The sequence below is a fragment of the Microcaecilia unicolor genome, chromosome 6 (assembly GCF_901765095.1).
Source record: "Microcaecilia unicolor chromosome 6, aMicUni1.1, whole genome shotgun sequence".
Classification (NCBI taxonomy): Eukaryota; Metazoa; Chordata; class Amphibia; order Gymnophiona; family Siphonopidae; genus Microcaecilia; species Microcaecilia unicolor.
The window spans coordinates 328,416,937-328,440,720 of NC_044036.1; the positions used below are offsets into that span (position 1 = coordinate 328,416,937).

Consider the following 23,784-nt stretch of genomic DNA (forward strand, 5'->3'; position numbering starts at 1 on the left):
GACACCAACCGGGCACCCTAGGGGGCACTTTTACAAAAACAAAAAAAAAGGTAAAAGAGCTCCCAGGTGCATAGCACCCTTCCCTTGTGTGTTGAGCCCCCCAAATCCCCCTCAAAACCCACTGCCCACAAGTCTACACCATTACTATAGCCCTAAGAGGTGAAGGGGGGCACCTACATGTGGGTACAGTGGGTTTGGGGGGGTTGGACGACTAAGCATTAAGCAGCACAATTGTAACAGGTAGGGGGGGGATGGGCCTGGGTCCACCTGCCTGACGTCCACTGCACCCCCTAACAACTGCTCCAGGGACCTGCATACTGCTGCTTGGGAGGAGGGTATGACATTTGAGGGTGAAAATAAAAAGTTGTGAAACATCATTTTTTTGTGGTGGGAGGGGGTTAGTGACCACTGGGGGAGTCAGGGGAGGTCATCCCCGACTCCCTCTGGGGGTCATCTGGTCATTTAGGGCACTTTTGGGGGCCTTATTCGTGAAAAAACAGGGTCCAGGAAAAGTGCCCTAAATTCTAGCTACAAACGCATCCATTATCGGCGAAAGGCGCCCATCTCTGTTCGGGTGATAACCACGCCCCAGTTCCGCCTTCACCACGCCTCCGACACACCCCCGTCCACTTTGTCCGCATCCGCGACGGAGTGCAGTTGAAAGCGTCCAAAGTTCGGCTTTCGATTATACCGCTTTATTTGTTTTTGTGAGAAAGACGCCCATCTCCCGATTTAGGTCGGAACTTGGGCGTTTTTCTCGTTCGATTATAAGCAGGAATGTGTGCCTATCAGTAATTTCCATTCATGATAAAATGCACTGGAGATACAGACACAATTATATGTGGTGAACCCATAAGTATGTATGTTTTATACAAAATTATGGTGTTAGGCTGGCCCTATGGCCCAGGCTGTACAATAGCAACATAAGAGATAGGGGATGCAAGTTCAGATCCTCAGACAATCTATCTGACCTGGTTGAGCCTGGGCATGCCATGAAGGGGTAGCAATCAGGCAACATAACTGCAGATCATCTGGATAGGCAACATTTTGTAGCCCTTCTCTCAAAAATCTTCACTGGTGGCTCTCCGATTTGCACCTTATGTGCTCAATCCTAATCTTTGCCAGATCTCCTCCCTCTCCTCTCCTCCTTCCTGTACACATTAATTGATTTGATTACTTTATTTTTGTCTATTTGATTGTAAGCTCTTTGAGCAGGGATTGTCTTTCTTCTATGTTCGTGCAGCGCTGCGTACGCCTTGTAGCGCTATAAAAATGCTAAATAGTAGTAGTAGTACTCTCACAAGATCACACAAACCTTTAAAAGCAGTGCCAGCCGTGGGGCCTGCTTAGAATTTTAGATAGGCTAGATATATGTTTAAATAAATTGAGCCCAAAGAGCCAGTTGGTACTAAAACAGCAAATCCAGTCATGAACACAGGATTTGAGTCCCTGTTGTGGCCCCTAACAAAAGAGTAATCCTGTACCAGTGCCGAGATGCAGGCCCAACAATATGGCCACCTACTGTCTACCTGATAGACAGAATCTGAACCTAGCAAGCACTGTGCCACCGATACTCGTTTCTGCCAATTGTGCTACCATGATATTGTGGTCCATAGTGTCAAAAGCAACTGAGAAATCCAGCAGTACTAACACTGAGGCAAATCCCTGTCTTATTTCCTTGAAGATCATCTAGTATGGATATGAGGATTGTTATCTGTTCCATAACTGGGTCTGAATTCAATGTGACACAGACCTAGCCAGTTCCCCTCTTCTAGCCAATTGCTGCGCTGAATGCAGACTGTTTCTTCTATAAGATATCCTAGAAATAGGATACTGGATGGTGACTTTGCTGGTCAAAATTGTTCTTTAGCAGAGGACACACTATTGCTTTTTTAAAATACTGTTGGTAGTTACCCATTGTAAGGACAGAAGTTCACAATTTTTGTGGCACTTTCTATGGAGGCCCCCCTGCATGGCTGCTATCAATTACTCTCAATGGCTCAGCATGATGGAAAAACTTTATTTCCGTCTTTAGTGTGTTATTCCCTTCACCTTCTGAGCTCCCATTTTACCTCACTAGCAGAATAAATGTTAAGATTCCCACATTGTTCCTCTAGAACAATCTTTTCATTAAAATAGATATGCAAATAAAACAAACCTGTTTCAAGGAAAGATGTTCTAGCACAAAAGATCACAATATGAGGCTCCAAAGCAGAAATTGAAGAGAAACATCAGGAAGTTCCCCCACCCCCACCCCCACCAGAATGGCCAGTGGAAGAATGGAATGCCCTCCTGGATGAGTGATAGTCACAGAATAAGCACAGAAGATTCTTAGCTCCTAAAAGTGGCAAAAGTAGAGAATGCAACTTGGCAACATGTATTTGATTAATCACTGGTGGATCTTGAGGCTGCCAGAATGTAAAGCAAAGAGGTTAATATGAAATTCGGAAGTCCTGCCAGTAATATGATTTGACTAGAACAAGTGCCTTTTTCTGCATATAGCCCCTCTTTTTGGAATGCCTTGCCCTCTCAAGTGCAACTCGAAACCGCATATCCCAAATTGAAATCCTACCTTTTCCAGAAGGCATTTGGTGACACTTCGGTTGATAGTGAGCTTCTAAGGGTTCAATGACCTCCCTTCCTTCTTTCCCTTTTTCCTACTTCCTTTATATGACTATTGTATGACTGTTGCCTGTCCAATGACCAATGGCATCCTTTTCCTTGCTTCTTTAAATATTGTTTGTTATTTGATTGTAAACCGTCCTGTGATATTTGCAGGAAGGGCAATATAGCAAATCAAAATAAACCATAACACAGGTGATCTACAGTGACCAGGAGACCTCATTGAAATGCAGGCATATTTGCATATCTTGGATTGTTTGGCAGATTTTGTGGGGTGCCTAGAAGACCAGATATTTGGGCAACAGCCATGCTAGTATTTCTGGCTATTTAGAATATTGCAGTATTTTGTGGTTAGGCATAGAAAAAGTGGATGCTAAAGGAAATTCAGAAGGGATCATATATGGTCCTCTAACCAAGATGATGGAATACAAAGGAGAAATGCCAAAAGACTGTCTTGGATCAGAGGAAATCTTGCAGGTGGTAATGCGCTGTGACTGCTGAGATGAATCTTAGCTGTATGGATAGGAGAGCTGGACATATTGTTTGGGCCGGATGGTCTCTGTCTGCTGTTGTCATTTGCTATTACTCTGAACTTAACTAGAACTAGTTGAAGACTTAAAGTATAGCTTAGCGCTTTTTGCAGCCTCCAGTGTGGTTAATTAAATTCACAGTACAATTAAAAATGACTAACACAGTTACAGAATGCACATCATAATTACCTGGCAAGACTCTTAGGAAGGAAGCATGCCCTAGAAAAAATGGTGCTGATATTGGGACAGATGAGAATAAAGGTCCCGTGTCAGTCAGCTAGACTGGAATTCGCTCATGTATGACAAGGTAGTCATGTATTTTTTTTTTTTGGGGGGGGGGGGGCAGAAAGCTGCTGCATTGGAAAATATCAATACTGTTGTTAACCGCCTGAAGTCACTGCTATGAGGCATCCAATCTAATCTAATCCTGGCTTTTATTAACTACCTATTCCAACAAAGATCTTAATACCATAAAAACAATATAAAATAACATTCTTATACTGTTAAATTATAAAGAAAAGTTTTCAATTTCTTGTAAAAGGGGTAGTAATTTAATTCTTACTTAACTTCTAATGGGAGACTATTCCAAATATGTGTGGATTGCTAAAAAAAAAACAAAAAAACTGTTCAGGTGTTTCTTATAAAGAACCACTGACTGACAGAAAATTAAGCAAATTTTGGTCCTAAGAACGAAAAATATGAGATGGTCTCTTTTAACATGATACACAAATGCTCAGGTGCCTGACCATGAAAGCATTTAAAGACCACACAATAAATTTTATAAATGATTCTTGCTTTTTAACGGAAGCTAATGAAGTTTAATCATTAAGGGCGTAACCCTATCGTACTTTTACAGTTAAAATCGTTCTAGCTGCTATATTCTGTAAAAGTAATTTGTTATGTGGGCAGTATATAAGAAATTTTAAAGAAAATAAGACAGTAAGACAGGACTTCCAGCCCTTTATATAATTAGTGGTGAAGGAAGTGCTCCTTCAAAACTCTCCTCCCCACTATACACCATTAACATCTGCAATCAGGGAAAACAACTGGCTTAAAAATCTTGCACCCATGAATATGATAACCAGCTTGTTGGAGGAAGGCTTTTCATTAAAGGAATTATTTCAGTTACTACTAATATGAAAAACCTTAAGTCCTTAACATTGTATATAACGGCAGATAAAGACCCGCATGGTCTATCTAGTCTGTCCAACAAGGCAGCCAGAGACATCTGTCATTCTGTGCAGGTTACACTCCATTATCAAATCCTGGCATCACAAATAGGGCAACAGGCAATATGCCACGATACCAGTTGTATTTTACACAATCATGGAACAGTGTTTTTATAATTTTGGTTGCCGTACAGTCACACTCATTGTTGGAATGCTGGTTTAATCAAATATTGACAATGTTGCAAACTGACAACATTATACTCGGTATCAATTTTAAGGGGTCTCCTCTCCCCCTCTAAGATGAATTCATATCACATACTAAGAGTGTAACACACACAAAAAAGGAGAGATTAGATCTAATACACTTTCCTTTAGTCCCTCTGGACCGGCCCAGAGAAGACTGATGGGTTGTCCACGCCTACCAGTAAGTGGAGACTGAGAAATCTGATCCTTGAGTGGGCCAGTTAGGACCCTGTACGACCCCTCCTAGAATCAGTAGCAACCTTCCAAACCAAAACTCTCCTGAGTTCTGTAATAAAACAGCCTAAAAGAGTGACACAGAAGATGACGTGTCAGTGTCAAAGAGGAAGCACACTTCACTTAAAGCTGCTTCCTTCCAATGCCTTTTTTTTTTTAAGTGCTGTTGTGGCTGTCCCTTGAAGACTAGGGGGGGGGGGGGGGGGGAGAGAGGTTTTTTTTAAACAGAGAAGAATCAAAGAAATAAAAGAATCCTGAATGAGACTGAAAGGCTCATCACTCGGAGACTGGGAATACTGATTTCTAGGAAGGATTGTACAGGGTCCTTACTAGCTCAAGAATCAGAGTTCTCTGTCTCCATCAGCTGGTAGGTGTGGACAACCCATCAGTCTTCTCTTGGCCGGTTTTGAGGGACGCCAAGGAATGTACATTTGATCTGCCTGCTATTCTCAGGTCACAGACCATAGAAACCTGACCACCAATAGTCCTATTTCCCAATCACTGGAGTTGCCGTCAAAACCCAATCCGGCCCATCCAAATCTGCCTTTCCTTAAATCGGGCCACAGACTGTAGAAGTCCGCCCAACACTGACCTTACTTCCCATCTACCTGAACTGCCATCTAAGCACCACCAAGATTTGTTTTGATTCCATGTGTGTGATCTGTTTTGGACAGATTTTCCTGTAAAGGTAGAATACAAATATTTAAATTAAAAACTTGACTGCTGAAGGGTGAAAACAATTGTCATACCTAAATAACTAAAATTATAACAGTCCAAACAACTTACCAAGGCACACTGGATTCTAAAAGAGACAATTTTTTTAAACTACTGTTCAAAAGTTCTTAAGCATGCTTTAGCGTTTTGCAGCAATTTTCACTTTTGTGTGTGCTAACTGCATGGGTTTCTTTTTTTAGAGGGAACATGATGGAGCAGAAAAAGGGTGTGGAAACACTATTCAAGTAGTGCTCTCACATTAGAACGTGTTAACCCAGGAACCCTTATAGCACCTCCTAAATAGTAAGTGCTCCCACATTTTTTGCAGCTGTTATGTACTAATGACACAAGATCTGCAAATAAACAAATGCCCTGTTTTATAGACTTATACGGTCTGTGCCAGAGCCGGTGGTGGGAGGCGGGGCTGGTGGTTGGGAGGCGGGGATAGTGCTGGGTAGACATAAGGTCTGTGCCGGAGCCGGTGGTAGGAGGCGGGGATAGTGCTGGGCAGACTTATACGGTCTGTGCCAGAGCCGGTGGTTGGGAGGCGGGGATAGTGCTGGGCAGACTTGTACGGTCGGTACCCTGAAAATGACAGCTACAAATCAAGGTAAGATATACACAAAAAGTAGCACATATGAGTTTGTCTTGTTGGGCAGACTGGATGGACCGGGCAGGTCTTTTTCTGCCGTCATCTACTATGTTACTATAGATAGGATAATAGTAAAAAAGGTAGACTACCTTTTTTACTATTGTCCTATCTTAGTAAGGAGACTGTTGCCTTTTTTTTTTGTTTGTTTCTGTTTTATAGATATACTAGAAATGGGCTCAGCATACAGGAAAGTTTCACTTTAGGATACACTGAATCCATTTCGTAGCGCATCTGAGTAAAAGGGCCCCCCCTCAATGTTCCTTCAGATCACCTGTCATAAGATACCCATATCATCACAGACCAATCAATCAGTCCTTTCATTCCTCAGTAGACGATTTCAATCAGTCAATCTTAAAAACCATTCAAAGAATCCAATTTTTAAAAAAAAGGTTCATTTGTAGAAGACAGACTTCTAGCTTTCCATTCAAGACAAATATTGCTAACACCACAAATTTTAAAAACCTTTTATCCTAAGAGCTGTGCTGTGTTATAGCAGTTACATCAGACAGTTCTCCAAGTAGCAATCCTTTGGCTAAAGAATACATTTCCTGTAGTCTTGCTACACCAAATTGAATTTCCTTGTAAAGGAATCTGATATCCCTGGCTTAATTGCTGTACTTTAAAAGAGTACCAAAAATGTTTATAAAGAAAGAAATGTATTTCCCAACCCTGAAGTACAATGGGCCTGATATTCAGCTGGCGGTGATTAGCGTTTTGCTGACCGCCACCGGCGTCATCCCAGGAAATTCAATGCTGGGCTCTGGCACTAAATTTCCAGGTATATGGGGCTGGCAAAAACATAGCTCGTAAAGGACATAAAATAACTCTTCTATCTACGTTTCCCTAATGTGTCTATCACACATGAACCTTATTCTACCACACATCACTTTGTTATTTGTTCATACTGGAATTGGCGAACGCCATTCCGGTACTATGTAAGCCACATTGAGCCTACAAATAGGTGGGAAAATGTGGGATACAAATGTAACAAATAAATAAATAGCCGACTACATGTGATATTCAGCACTTAACTGGCTATGGCAAACTGTATAAATATAGGACTGAGCTTTATGTGGCTAAGTGCTGACTCCATCCCTGGACACCGCCAAAATAGCCGATTTTCACACTGGGCACTAACTGGACATTTTCAGCAGCACTATTCAGTTCATTTTAAATAGGGAGGGAGGAAGAGACATTAGAAGCAACATGGGGGGGGGATATAGAGGGGAAGGAGGGGGGGAAACTGGAATACTGGTTTAAAAGTAATTGGTTAGAATGGTGGTGGGTTTACGTTTCTCTGGCCAAAGCGCAGAGGTAATAAAGAATGGGAAAGGTCTTGGAGGGCTATCAGAGCACAAGCCCTTGGAGCCTAGCCTATCAGGGCCGAACTGGGTGATTTTTAACAGGAATATATATGAATGATATGGATGCATTAAAGATATAAGAAGGAGTTTGTTCCAGGTGACCATCATCAATGCACAACGGTTGATCTCTACCGATACAGCTGTGTTATATTTAATGTTTTGAATCTAGGGAGTCGGGCCTGTGGGAAAGGAGGGTGAAAATGATAAAAATGGTTGATGATGGCTGTTATTGTTGCAAATACACAGATATGCGGTGTTATTTTCAGTTGTATAATGCCAGACCTACCTGTGATGTTTATAAGGTTGAACCATCAATAAAAAATGCTAAAACATAAATCATCGTTTTAAATATTGGGCTCAATACATTTAAATCAGTAATTATTATCTTTCAGTAAGGCTTGGTTTTTAATCAGGAGGATCTGGATTAGACAAGTTTCATTGTATTATAAAAGGTACAGTTCTGTATAATTAGATCACTATTTGAATTCAATGTTATAAAATTATAAATTAATTTTTGGACTCTAGGGGATATCTATAGACCATGCTGGTCTTTTAGTAACACTATATGCCCTCAAGAACAGCACTGCAGAACCCTGTGGCACTCTATGTAAGGGTGCTATACAATTTTTATGCACCACTCACCGAGGTACATAACATACTGCAGCAAAGTCCAATATTTCTAAGCAAAATGCACATATTATAAAATTATTTATCTTTCTTTAGGGGAGGAGGATAGCATTTTATTTTAGAATTATAAACCCTCAGACTGGTTAAATTTGCTAGCTTAAAATGTTTCTTAAATATTGAGGGTCAAAAGTCTAAGTTCCTCCCTATAAAAATCGTTAGTACTGGAACAGAAAAAGTACAGTAAAAAGTGTTGCAACTAATTAGTTTTATCCCTCTTAAAAATTCTATTCAGTAGACTATAATTTTATGCTCTCCAATAGTATCCAAATGACAAATCTAAAGTGTAACAAAGACAGATTCTCCAATCACAAAAAAAAAAATCCTATTTAAATTGACAATAAGAACGTGCTCACAATGGACAACAGCGAATGATCAATCCCAAAAAGGCAATGAGTAGCTTAGATGACTATCGCCTATGTTTACTAAGGTGCGCTATAGGCATGTCAGCATTGGTAACACACGTTAGTGGTTAACGCGCATTAAAGGGAAAGGGAAATGGGACTTGATATACCGCCTTTCTGAGGTTTTTGCAACTAGGTTTACATATATTCAGGTACTTATTTTGTACCAGGGGCAATGGAGGGTTAAGTGATTACCCAGAGTCACAAAGAGCTGCAGTGAGAATCGAACTCAGTTCCCCAGGATCAAAGTCCACTGCACTAACCACTAGGCTACTCCTCCACTAGCAACATTCCATGTAGAAGCCTGCCCTTGCAGATCAGCAATGCGGCCGCGCAGGCTTCTGTTTCTGTGAGTCTGACGTCCTGCACGTCAGACTCACAGAAACAGAAGCCTGCGCGGCCGCACTGCTGATCTGCAAGGGCAGGCTTCTACATGGAATGTTGCTAGTGGAATAGCAACATTCCATGTAGAATCTCAAATAGGGAAGGAACTGGGACTTGATATACCGCCTTTCGGAGGCTTTTGCAACTACATTCAAAGCGGCTTACATATATTCAGGTACTTATTTTGTACCAGGGGCAATGGAGGATTAAGTGACTTGCCCAGAGTCACAAGGAGCTGCAGTGGGAATCGAACTCAGTTCCCCAGGATCAAAGTCCACTGCACTAACCACTAGGCTACACCTCCACTATAGAAATAGAAATGTATAGGCGCATTAGCGTTTAACACGCCTTAACTTTAAAGGTGCGTGAAAAACGCTAACGCACCTTAGTAAACATACCCCTAGATATGGTAAAAAAGGATTTGAAACAAGGATCAGAAAATCTGCTGAGAAGACCAGAAGAATCATTAAGAAGGGAAACCAGGAGGGGGCATGAAATACCTAAAGTGTGCAAACACAGAACACATCGATATGATTCAGAAGATCCAAAGCAGGCTGTTGAATGCGGCCAAATACAGTGATGCTTAGTACTCTGCTAATGAAAGTGGGCAATTTCAAAATTGCTCACCTAGTACGCAAGTAAAATGTAAATGTATAGCTCCATGTGTGTAATTTTACCTACATTTAATGGAGGCACTTTTGGGAGTACAGCTACAGCAAGGATTGCAAAACCATGTATACTGTTGTATTTTCAAAGTACATGTGCGATTATAGTAGTAAATGTACCTGCAGAAAAACGAACTGCAAATATCTACAAAGCAATTTTCATTTGCAAATAAACAAAAGAACATCCCAAGTCTATAGCACAGAAGCAACACAGCATGGACTTTTGTTTGAAAAGAAACAGACTTGATGAGAAAAACTCCAACTTACTGAAAATGTTCAGACATCTCTTGTTTCTGGTGACTGGACAATGATCAAGACAAGGTCCAGAAGCAGCTCTATCACAATGTCTTTCCTATTGGGGTTTTATTTCTTTATTCTTAACATTAAAAAAAATAGATATTTGGGAATATGTGCAAGACACTACTGCTAAGCAGATTAACAAGTCTCCATAACAATTGCACAGTTCCAAAACATACAAGAAGGTTCCATACATGTGGAAGTTCAGCCACTTTCACATATAGGTGCCCCATTTTAAACACCTATGCATGAGGGATCAAGTGATGTCATGCTGGAGAGAGGACAGCGATCACCTTCTCTCCTGTCATCCTGCTCCACAAAACCTGGTAAATTCCACATGGGTTCCCCCCCCCCCCCCATCCCCTCACCTACCAAGACTTGCAGCTCAACTCCTGCTGAAGTACAAGCTTCCTGTGCAGGAAGCCTGCATCACCACAATGGCAACCAAATCAACACAGAAGGGAACAGATCGGCTGTGTGTCTGATGACAAGACGGCAGCTCTTTCCAGCCTGTAGGGCTTTCAGTGAGCTCCGCTTGGGTAGCGGAGGTGGCCACTGTAATGAAGGCAGTGTGTCCTTTTCTTTTTCAGGGTTCATCTAACAGGTGTGTGGTCATCAGTGTACATGGTCTCTCGGTGATGCAATCAGTGGTCTTCATGGGGGCGGCGCTGTAGGCTTTGAACGAGATATGATCATTTGCTAAAGAACTTTGAAAATCACTTTAGCACCGTTCCCCCAGATCCCAATTCATGAGCCAAACTTCAATCACTGGTCCAAAAAACCTACTGAATCACCATTTAAGTTATCTTCTATTTTTCTTTTTTTATTCTTTGATATTTTCATAGAACTTCATCATTTCTTCATTACTAGCACTGACTTGAAGTCGTTCCTGCAAATATGACAGAAGATCCTCCAATGAAGCCGCTCAGGCGAAACGGGTGACTGTTAGGGATCTTCTTAAAGATAAGTGTCTTGTTGATACATCATTGAAGTCAATGCTAATAATGAGGAAATGATGAAGTTCTATGAAAATATCAAAGAATAAAAAATGAAAAATAGAAGATAACTTAAAATAAATGGTGATTCAATAGGTTTTTTGGACCAATGATTGAAGTTTGGCTCATGATATATAAAAGGTCGTATTTATGACATGGCAAAATTATCATCTAGCATTTTTCTGAGGTCCTTTTTTTTTTTTTTTACCTACAACTAAAAATTATTGGGTGATATTTTATTTTATTTATTACATTTGTACCCCGCACTTTCCCACTCATGGCAGGCTCAATGCGGCAGGCAATGGAGGGTTAAGTGACTTGCCCAGAGTCACAAGGAGCTGCCTGTGCCGGGAATCAAACTCAGTTCCTCAGTTCCCCAGGACCAAAGTCCACCACCCTAACCACTAGGCCATTCCTCCACTCCAATGTTTGAAGATTGAAAGTTCTTATACTATTTTAGTTGACATTATTGTAAACAGAAGAACTTTGGAACTATAACCAATTGAGTGTGAGCATAAGAACAGCCACATTGGGTCAGACCAATGGCCCACCTAGCCCAGCATCTTGCTTCCAACAGTGGCCTATCCAGGTCATAAGTACCTGGCAGAAACCGAATTAGTAGCAACATTCCATGCTACCAATCCCGGGGCAAGTGGTAGCGTCCCTCTTGTCCATCTCAATAACAGGCTAGTCTTCCTCCAGGAACTTGTCCAAACGTTTTTAAAACCCAGATACGCTAACCACTGTTACCACATCCTCCAGCAGTGAGTTCCATAGCTTAACTCAGCATTTTTCAACCGGTAAGCCATGGCACAGTGGTGTGCCGCAGCTACTCCGGAGGTGTGTCACGGCCCAGAGCTGCACGGGGAATCCACAGAGATCTCACCAGAACCCTGTCCAGGTCAACGGGGATCCCGCGGGCATAGTAGTTCCTGCAGGGTTCCGGTGGGAGTTGCAAGTCTCTTACCGACCAACTACCTACCCAGGGTCCTCCATGATACCCACGTACCGCATTCTCGTTTCAGTAATTTAGCACAGCCGCACATGCTCTCTGCCCGGGTTGATGCAGCAAGGCTCACACTGACCCATGCATGAGCCATCAGTGTCAGAGGTCACCTGATCCACTGATGCATGCATCTGGCCAGCCCACGCATTTGTCAGTGTATAGAGAGCAATTGAGGCACTTAGGGAGGACTCGCAGGACTTGCACAGTGGCAGTTAACTGTGGTTTGTCATCAAAGCAGTGTTTGATGTTATCGACATGATTGGCAGTGCAGCATTTTTCTGTGAACACCTTTATTGCTCCCAAAATATTCTGATCAAGCCCTTTGCATTTATTATTGAGCCCTCTTTTCCTTTTCCCATTGGCCAAGTATTGGCCAAAGTCTTGTCATCAAAAAATGCACAGCCCAGTTTTCTGTACAGCAGGCTTCCTGAGCATTTGCAATTTGATAAAATAGAATGCAGCTGAGATATATCAAATACACCAAATCTTTCAGCAAGTTGCACTTCTGGATCTGAGGAGGAGGCGGCAGCCTCATGAACAATTTCAAAGCCTGAAGCATTGTTTTCCTCTTTGGGAATGTGGTCTGCCTCTGGGAGACGGGAGCATTCCAGGACTGCTGCCAGCTTGCTTTCGTTCGCAAGTAGGATGGGCTTTCTGGCAACTGTCACAGGTGCTGCCACCTTCTGCAGCCCATTTTTATTTCTGAGTCTCAGATGAGGACTGATAGCTGTGTGTGTGCAGGAAGGGGGCCGGGGAAAAAAAGATGGATGGCAAGTGTGAGTAGGGGGTTTGGAAAAAGGTTGATGGAGTGTGGGGGGGGGGGGGGGGGGATGAAAAAAAGATGCATGGCGTATGTATGCAGGTAGGGGAGCTGGAAAAAAACATTACCAAGCACAGATTTCTCACCGATTTTATTTTTTTAAGATGAGGGTGATGGGTGGGTGGGTGGATTCATTTTAAATTTGTTGTTTTTCAATGCACGCTATTTGTAGCTATAAAGATAATGTTTAAAATTGTAATTATTGAACTTTAAACTCAATCTTAATACTCATATTAGCCCTCTCAAGTCACTTCACTGGCTTCCTATCCATTTCTGAATACAGTTCAAACTCCTCTTATTGACCTATAAGTGAATTCACTCTGCAGCTCCTCAGTACCTCTACACTCTCATCTCTCCCTACATTCCTCCCCAGGAACTCCGTTCACTGGGTAAATCTCTCTTACCTGCACCCTTCTCCTCCACTAACTCCAGACTCCGTTCCTTTTATCTTGCTGCACCATATGCCTGGAAACGTCAAGCTCTATCTCTGGCCGTCTTCAAATCTAAGCTAAAAGCCCACCTTTTTGATGCAACTTTTAACTCCTAACCCTTATTAACTTGTTCAGAACCCTTATTTTATCCTCCTCATTTTAATATTCCCTTATCTCTTGTTTGTCCTGTTTGCCCTAATTAGATTGTAAGCTCTGTTGAGCAGGGACTGTTTCTTCACGTTCAAGTGTACAGTGCTGCGTACGTCTAGTAGCACTATAGAAATGATAAGTAGTAGTCATTTGTTAAATATTTATCCTTTAAAAACTGATGGTGTGCCTTCACAAGTTTTGCGTCTTGTAAGTGTGCCACAAGATGAAAAAGGTTGAAAATCACTAGCTTAACTGTTCGTTGAGTGAAAAAAAATCTCTCCTCCTATTTGTTTTAAAAGTATTTCCATGTAATCTCATTGAGTGTCCTCTGGTCTTTGTACTTTTTGAAAGAGTGAAAAATCAATTTACTTCTACCCCTTCTACACCAATATCAATAATCAGCTTTTAGCCTCTAAATTATTGACATGAGCTACATCAGTCATCAGCAGCAGTTTTCGCGCAAGACAGCAGAACAAGGGTGAATTGGATATACAAAAATATATTTTCTATGTGAAAAATTTTCCAGTTAATGGACGAGTACATTAGTTGAATAGATTGTAAGTTCTGTTGAACAGAGACTGTCTTGTATGTATTTAGTTTACAGCACTGCAGACATCTAGCAGTGCTCTAGAAATGATAAGTAGTAGTAGTAGACTTAATTCTTTCTGGTCTGAACACTTTATTAAAATAGCATTCTCTTTAGAAGAGATCATATGTAATGATTACGGTTATATAAAATGGTTACTGTATTTGTAATAGTTTGTATTGATATGCATGAATTATATTAAAAAATAATAAACTAAAAGCAGAATAAATTAATAAAATCTCATTTATCAGGTAATACTGACCTCAGGAAAAACTCTTTACAAAAAACACACACATCCCTCACCTTCATTATTTCAGGCTCGTTGATGTCTAGAGATGTTATCATCCAGTGTTTTGAGGTTTTATTCCACTTATCATATCCATGAGCACTTGGTGGTATAAGAAGCCAAATCACAGAGAGAGCAACAACAAATCCAATGGCACTTCCCAAAAGAAGTCCATTTATATAACTAGAGAGAGGGAGTACAAAGAAACCATATACAAGCATTACAAAGAAGTATAATGTTGTTAAAGGTGGGACTGGTTGTTCCACGTATAGATCTGCTTCATCCTCGCTACCAAGTTCTATACTATTTTTACCCTGGGTCTTAGGTTCAAGACAGGCTTCTGGAAATTGCTCAGATTTATTTTCTTCTTCTGTGTCCAAATCAAAATCTTCAGGGTACAGTTCACAAAACTCCTCATCCTCTTTGCTTGCCAAAGCGGACAAGGAACATTTCTCTAAAACCAGTGATGGAGTCTTCATACTAGTTTCTTTTGTGCTTCCAGATTGCAAACTTTTAGAATCCAAGTCTGTTGCTTGTTCTCCAAGAGATTTAGATTTGTCACTTTTACTTACACAGACCTCATTTCCAGAAAAGTCACCTTCAGAATCACATTCCTCTTCTTTAATGCTATAATTATTACTTTCCAAATGACCATTCAAACTGGAAAGACTTGAGAGCTCTGAAGCACTCGAAGATAAGGCTTTGGGCCTGTAATTATTAGACTCATCACCAATTATTTTGCTAAGAAGTTGAAAAGGTTCATATATGACTTCTGATAGGCGTCTTTTAGTGTCCTCAATTTTAGCCTCTACTTCAGTTACTTTAAAAAATGAGCGACTATCCAAAGGAGAGGTCAATGGAGATGATGGAGCTGTTTTAGAATCTCCACCTGTGACTCGAGGCTGGGTAAACTGCTTAAATAGATGTAAGTTCAATTTAGAATCAGGTGGCTTGTATGACACAGTTTCATATTCCTGTTTAGAAGTGTCTGTTGACAAAGACTTAACAAAACTTTTCATCAAATGTCTATGTCTCGGAGGTGGTGTTGACTCTTTTGGTTCTATGTCTGTTGACAGAGACTTCACTAAACTCATGAAAGGCTTTGCACTGGAAACAGGGGATGCCGATACACTAGATGACAACACAACAGATTTAGATGAGGAAGCAGCAGTGGAAGATGAATTTGTTGTGTGTTCCAGAGGGAAAGAAACAGTGGATGAGCTGGCAACAGGAGATGGCTGTAATGAGGATGAGAGAACTAATGGCACTGCACTAAATACTTGAGATGCCGGGGAAGAGTCTAAAACCTTGACAGCATTTTCAGTTGACGTAACTGGAAATGATGACGATGATGATGATGATGTAGAATCTGTGACTGCAATGCCTGATGAGGTAGCAGGACCAGAAGTATCATGGCCACCATATCCAAAAGAAAGGTCTTCCTTGGCTTCAAGTGCTGTTATAATGCTTTGGTTATCCAGTTCCTTAAAGGAAGGATCCCTGAACTCCTCTTCCTCCTCCTCTTCCTCCTTCCCAAATGCCGAGAAATGAATGGTGATTGTTTCTCGGGAAACCGATCGCTGAACCTGAACTTTTGGTGTGGACTGTTTTGAAGATGTTGGACCTGTTTTGTCTTCATGGCTGCTGTTCAGACTTGTCATTGCAGTCTTAAGGGTTTAACAAACCTGAAAAAGAAAAGCAATATCAAAAATATAAATTAAAGCCACAGTAATTCTACTAGGTAAGCTAAAACAGCATTAAAAAATGCACACTTTTGCTGTTTTAACACACATTAAGAGGCAAATAATGTTATTCCTTAACACACATTAGTAACTACCTCTTAATTCAATACAACACAAAATAACAGAAGTTATTTTACAGTAATATGTTAGTAGTTTAAAGTGGGCTACATAATAACCATGATACAAAGCATTTCATTATTATACAAACTGAATAATGCAGCTTGCATTGAACTTCATATATAAATAAGTTGCATTATTCGTGACCAGGGCATTGAGCTGCCTCTCTTAAAAGGGGCCAGCATGGCAAACTAGAAGCCTAATCCAGGGTTCTTTGGTAACCCCCTTCCCTCCCTCCATCCAAAGATACCAATGAACCTCAGACCCTTCACCTCCAGCAAAGACCCCCCCCCCCCCCCCACACACAAAGACGCATTAGGTATTAACCTTTCAAGCTCTGCCCCCATACTCCATTGCCCTCCCCCTCACAGGCTTGCACCCCCCACCCATGTCTACCTCAAGCAATCACTGGTGGTCTAGAGGGATTGGGCAGGAGCAATCCCCAGTCACTCCTGCCCTGCTGGTGCCAGGTTCTGACCCTTAGCAGTAGTACCACAAAACTACTGCTAAGCACTGGGTACCATTTTGAACCCAGTGCTGGCAGACACAGAAATCACTGAATGCTTTTGCATCATGCGGGCTTAAAATGTCAACACCTAAATGTGTTTTGGGGCAACTCCTACAGTTGCCCATTTTGCCCAGCTTAGTAACTTCATCCCTAAATCTGATTTAGTTAAAATATAATTCAAATAGTCTTATTTTTTATTTTAACAGCCTCGGTGCCCATATTCTGTATCCATATAAAGGAACTACCAAAACAATTTGATCACTGATCCCGATGCAAGCTTATCAAAAATATGAGACTGATCTATACCAATTTTTCTGAAGTCCACTTAATGGAAGTCCAAGCTTTTGTTGATTAAGTGCTTTTGGAGCTTTGGCAGGTACAATGCATTCAAATGTACAATTACCCAAGGTCAGGATGAATCATCTCAGAATCCTCACGGGAATCACCTGATCAGTTCCCAGCTCTTGCTTTGCTGTAAAAGGATGTCTCTTTTCAAACACGTGATCAGATCCCTTTCCAAAACTACAATATTTAAATATTTACATATGAACGTAATCCTTTTTCCTTCTAATTCATATTCATGTCCATTCAAAAAAGGCTGACATCAAGGTACAACCAAAAATTTACTGGTATATTAAAAACCTCTTTTCAAACAAACAATCTATAAATCTCTACCTGAGAAGTATTAACAAAAGTCTAAGCCAAATTAATTAGCATGTTTTCTCAAGCCATAATGCAAATTACCTAATTGCTGAGATTTCCCACAAGTTTTATAGAAGAAAATACAATGTTATCTTGTTGTCAGGGTAATTCCTCATTGCCATGTATAACTGATTTTATATAAAGATTTATCAAATACAATTTAATTTAGTTGAATATATTCTGCTCCTCCATCAACAAAGAGATCAACACAGATTACAATAATCTATATATAACAAAAATACTATCAAAACACATATCAGGGAAAAAGTAACACCGTGGCCCTAGATGGAGGGTTAGTCTGAACTCCTGAAAGGGGAAATTAGAGCTTACCTGCTAATTTAGGGAGTCTATTACCAATGTGCACTAGCATTTTTAGCTCATGTTAAAAATCAGCTGGTGCTAAATACTGAGACGCCCATATGGGTGTCTCAGCGTTTAGAGCCAGCTAAAAACGGTAGCACACCTTAGTAAAAGACCTCCCTTAGTTTCATTTCATCCCTCCAGACCGGCACAGATGGGTTATGCACTCTGACCAGCAGATGGAAACTAAGAACAATTAACTTGTGAGTTTGGCTACAAGCCTGCAGCACAGTCCCCGAATAGCCAAGCAGCAAACACTGGAAAACCCCTATAAAAACTCCAGAATTCCCTCTCGGACAATAAACTACACAAGCCAGGACACAATGCACTGCTGCTCCTCTAGCACCACCGGTCTTGCACAGCATGGAATATGCATGTGCAGACATGGGGGATGCCCAGACACTTGGGCCCCCAGGGCTCTGTTCTTTGATTATGTTTTGGTTCCTTAAACACTTGTTATTTTTATTTTTTTTTTTAAACATTTGCTCATTAACCTGAACTAAGCCCAGATAAGGACTCCTGTCTGAAATCCAGCACTACCTACCCTTCGCAGCCACAAATACAGCATGCACATCAATCACCAAGAGAACTGGGTGGGCTCTGTGCTGGTCTGGAAGGAAAGGAAAGTAAATTAGCAGGTAAGGTCTAATTTCCCCTTCCATAGCGTCTCTCCAGACTGGTACAGATGGGAAGTACCAATGCAGTGACGCAGAACGTCCAAATCCACGGAAAGCTTACAGGCTGATTCACATGAAAAGAAGATACCACCTTAAAAAGAAAGGACAGAACAACCCATAAGACCACCTTTTCTTTGGAAAACATCAGAAAAGGTTCCCAGCAAGATAATGTCTGCAACTCTGAAATATCCACCGCGCTTGAAGTAATAGCCAGCAAGAACACCATCTTCAACGTAAGATCCTTCAGGGAACTATTCACAAGAGGCTCAAAAGTAGCAAAGACCAGTGCCATCAAGACAAGATTAAAGATCCCAGGAGGGAACAAAAGGCCAGACCAGAGGGTGGATTAGACGCACTGCACAGAGAAAACAAACCATGTCCCAATAGGAAGTTAAGACCTTACTTTTCAGCAAAACCTCAAAATGACGCCAAGGCCACCATCTGCACCTACAGAGATGACAGAGAAAGCTCTTTATCAGAACCATCCTGCACAAATTCCAAAATCTGCAGCACTGAAGACTCAAAGGGAAGGATGGAATGCTCCAAACACCAGGCCTCAAAAACACACACCACACCCGGACCTAAGCCAGAGAGATAAAATGCTTCCTAGAGTGAAGAGTGGAAACAACTTCATTTCCTTTAATGTATCCGCTCAAGAGCCAAGCCATAACACAAAACGAAGATGAGTCTGGCATCGACCCGAGACCCTGAACTAGCAGTCCATCCAAAACTAGTAACCAGAAGGGACGATTGACCATTAAACACACCAGATCACCATCCCACAGTCGATGAGGCCAATCCAGCGCCACCAGGATCACCTTTCCATGCTGAAGTTATATTCTCTTTAGAATTTGACCTACCAGAGGCCAAGGCAGAAACACAAAGAAGACCCGAGGGACACTCCTGAGTTAGAGCATGTATGAGCGCCAACTTGCCATCTCTCCTGCGACTGAAGAAGCTAGAAACCTGAGCACTGAGGGAGGCGGCCATCAAACCCATCACCGGGCAACCCCACCTGTCCACCAGGAGGTTGAAGGTGGCGCACCTGAAGCTCCACTCCCCTGGATCCAGTATATGTCTGATTGAACGCTTTCTGCCCCTGCCACATGGGTGGTGGACAGGTCCTCCAGGTGGAGCTCCATCCAGGCCAGGAGCTGTGCTGCCTCCTCCATCAAGTTGACAACTGATTACCATGGCAGATAAGGATGCACTAAATATCACCTTAATATCTGCAATGCAGTTAACACGCATAATATACTAAAAAAAAAGTGGCAGATGAAGATCTGTATAGTCCATCTAATCTGCCCAACAATTTGGCTATAGCATAGCGTGACCAACTATAAGCGATGATGCTGGACCTGTTTTCAATAATTACTGTGCATGTAGTAACTAAATTTTTACTGCACTTTTTTTTAGTAAAAGGGCTCCTTAGAATGACAGAAGCTGGACTAATAATCACATTCAAGCTATGATTCAGATGTTTCAGATCATTAACGACATCACTTCCTTTCCATTATAAAGAATTTTGACTGAAATACATCATTCTCTTTTAAAATAAAAATTGCTATAGCTGCATATTAAATGAGAGAATTCAAACAAATAGCTTCCAAGATACTACTGACCTTTACAAACTGATACTACACAAAAATAAATGTTGAAAAGCAAACAAAGGTTAGACTTTGGCCATATGTTGCACATGGAAACAATATGTCAAACAATAACAAAATCCCCACATCATAAGTCAAGTGGAGGAGTGGTCTAGTAGTTAGGGTGGTGGACTTTGGTCCTGGGGAACTGAGGAACTGAGTTCGATTCCCACTTCAGGCACAGGCAGCTCCTTGTGACTCTGGGCAAGTCACTTAATCCTCCATTGCCCCATGTAAGCCGTATTGAGCCTGCCATGAGTGGGAAAGCGCGGGGTACAAATGTAACAAAACAAACAAAAAAAAAAAACACAAGGATTTGGACTCCTGTTTTTAAAAGCCTTTCAAAAAACCGCATTTCTAAGAAAACACCTAAGAATGTGAACTATTCCCAAGAAATCCCATCTTTAGTGGAGGTACACAATGCATGCAGTGAAGATTCAACAGGTACACGCAGACAGATTAAAACTATCAGAGTCACTAGTTTGTGCCCTGTTTACTAACATATTTCTTTAATAAGCTTGTTCTAGGATCCTAAATCCACTCTTCACTTTCCCTGATCAGAACGCATGTACTGCATTGAGCTTCTTAAAAATGCCAGTGAAAAATAAACATTATTCGTGGAACTCTCAACTTAATCCTTCCATGGGATTGAATACTTAATTAAAATGTGTAGAGAATTGGGGAAGGGACCACAAGAACAAGGGTTCCTTCTCCGCTGTATTAATTTATACTAAATTACCAGGTGCAGTTGGAATGGTTGAGGTGCGGGGAGGCCAGGGGTTTAAACTTTCAAAAATAGGACTGAACACAAATCTATATAAATAAAATCCCCCCTCAAACGTTCTGAAGCTCACTCCGTGGCAGTGAAGTACTGAACTCCTGTACTCTGTGTAGGCTAGGCTATGTGGACCACTCACCCTCACTCATAGACCCGCCCTCAGCCACGCCCCATCTCTCTATATAAAACGCACCTTCAAAGTTCTGAAGCCTCCACAAGTCCCAACGTTCTAACTGCATGGTGGTGAAACCCAGAATTAGCCCATGAGTGTTTGCCCCGCCCCCCGCATCAAACGTCATGACGTCGAGGGCGGAACAATGACACTCAACCAATCGCATCAAGATCCTGTTACTAAGCGACGGTACGTGACGTGAGACACATCGCAGACCAATGAAAACCAGCAGCACACAGTTGCTACGCAACGTCAACAGCAACGCTAAAAGGACCAATCACAAAGCAATGCTATGGAACAAAGGAACAGAAGGAAGAACAAAACTGGGCACTTGTAGAACAACAAGGAGATGACAAACCTTGCAGGAAGCCGATTCCATTTTGTACTTTCCCCTGACAAAACGCCATGCTTAAGATCACGGTATGTGCTTCCCCCTGACAAAACGCCCTACCAGAACACAAAATCGCTATTCAACAAAAATCCGACTGCTAAGAAGTAGCATACAACAAAAAACCACGAAAAACAAACACTGCAGACAAGAATACGTCCTTAGTTTAGCTATGCACCATATAGATCTCTGCTCTCCACACAAACAACGAACACAGAGGGCATAGGAGGGAAGGAAAAAAAACAGCACATACACACTCACTCTTAACTGGCTATAATGAGCAACTGACCTGCCACTATCACAGGGACTGCTAGCACCTCTCTCTCACACACACATGGGACACAGAGGGGATGGAAGACAAGGAAAGAATCGTTGGGTATGGAGGGGTATGTTTGTGCTTTGCTATGTACAATTATAATGCTGTCTCTTCATTTTGACCCGACCCTTTCACACTCACTTTCACACATGCGCACACACATACACACACTTACACTGTCTCTATCTCACACACACACGCACCCACACACATATACACACTCTATCACACAGACACACAAACACGCCTCAAATGGTTCAGCTGTCCTATGTAAAATTCCACTGCTGTCTCTTCATTTTCACCCTACCCTTGCACACTCTCTTTCATACAGACAACCACACACACACACACACACATACTCTCACTCTCTCTAAACCCTTGCTAGCGCCTATTTCATTTGTTTACAAAATGGGCCTTTTTTACTAGTCTGCACATAAAAAGCAACCTCAACGTTCTAAACTTTGTGGCTTCAGGGTTCGTAAATTTGAAGCTCTGTAACCACTTTTACAAACCGTCTAACTCTGCCCCGCCCTCACGTCAAAACGTTATGACATCGGGGGCGGCTCATAATGACCACAACTACACTAAGCTAGGAAGCCCATTGCTTGATCTGTCTTTTCACTCCCCAACGCAGCCGTCATTCCCATACACTGTACACCAAGCACGCATCGCCCCCCCCCCCCAAAAAATCCAACCCCCGTCACAGATGCCCGTGCACATCACCCCCCCCTCCAAAAACGCCAAACCACTCCCATGCCGCCACCTGCCCAACGCCCCTCCGCTCCCCGACATATGCTCCGCCCATCCCCAGTACATGCACGTCGCCCCCCCCCCTCCAAAATCGGCAACCCCCCTCTACTACCCTCCCCTCCTCTTACTGGAGTCCCAGCCGCAGAACTGAAGGGCAACGTACTTCGGAGATTCTGCTGCCTTCCGTTCTGTTTGCTATCAGCTCTGTGCCCTGATTGGCTGGTCCCGCCCTCATTTCCTGTTTCTGCAAGGGCGGGACCAGCCATTCAGGGCACACAGCTCATAGTGAACAGAACGGATTAAGGCACCAGAATCTCCGAACTACCTTGCCCTTCACTTCTGCGCCTGGGACTCCGGTAAGAGGCGGGGAGGGTAGTACAGGGGGGTTGCCGATTTTGGAGTGGGGGGGGCCAACGTGCATGTACTGGAGATGGGCAGGGCCTATGTCGGGGGGGGGGGGAGCAGAGGACCTTGCTAGCGCCCGTTTCATTTGTGCCAGAAACGGGCCTTCATTACTAGTATGATACAAAGAACCTCTGATACGGCATTTTTCAATTTCGCACACATTGGGAGAAATAGTAAGGGTTGGGGAGGGTTAAGAAATGGGGGGAGAGGGGGGACTTATGAAAAATAGTTGATGGCACATGTTCTCTTTTTGCATATTTATGAATACTAGAGTTTCCACTTTGATGTACAATATAGTTTTTGGTTATGTACTGTGAGTTGAACCATCAATAAAAACTGTTGAAAAGTAAAATGTGTAGAGAATACATGTCAAAATTTACTGGCTTCAAATACAGTAGGATGCCGATTATCCTCTGCAGGGGGTGGTCCGGATAATCATAAATCCAGATAATTGGACATACCTCATTTTCATCAAGAAAATACAATCACAGCATTGAATGTTGAGTATTAGTTTTATTTTCAACAATAAGTTGGCAGAAAAAAGTACAAACTACAGCACATTACTGTATTTGTAGTATATGAAATACTGTATTTCTATTTAAAAAGGGAAATACGCTGTAATAAAGTACAGAACAATATTTAAAAGTACTTACAGGTACTTATATATACTACTGTACACTAAAAAAGGAAGTAGTTCTTAATTGCTTCAAGGCTGATTTTCATTTCCCCGATGCAAGATTACGCAGTCTTTTAAAACAAAGGAGCTGGATCGCATTGCTTTATTCCTGCCTTTCTAGCCAAGCCATTGCTGTATTTAAACATTCAAAGGCTTCTGCGTGTGTTTGTCCCGCATCATCATTAACCTGGTGATCATCATCAGTTTCTGATTCTTCGTGTTCCTTGTCCTGTACCGATTCCATGATTTCATCATTTGTTATGGTCTGATACTCTGGATCATTTGATCACTGCATATCCATTCACCGACAT

The 23,784-nt window shown here is 41.9% G+C and overlaps 1 protein-coding gene across 2 annotated transcripts in view; it reads right to left on the bottom strand.

Moving 5' to 3' along the window:
• TEX2 (testis expressed 2) overlaps positions 1 to 23,784 on the bottom strand; it is a 117,138-nt gene that overhangs the window by 54,017 nt on the left and 39,337 nt on the right. For both annotated transcript variants that reach the window (XM_030208419.1, XM_030208418.1), the window contains exon 2: positions 14,254 to 15,921. In XM_030208419.1, the coding sequence (XP_030064279.1) occupies positions 14,254 to 15,897 (1,644 nt within the window). In that variant the 5' untranslated portion in view covers positions 15,898 to 15,921. The remainder of the gene's footprint in view (positions 1 to 14,253; positions 15,922 to 23,784) is intronic.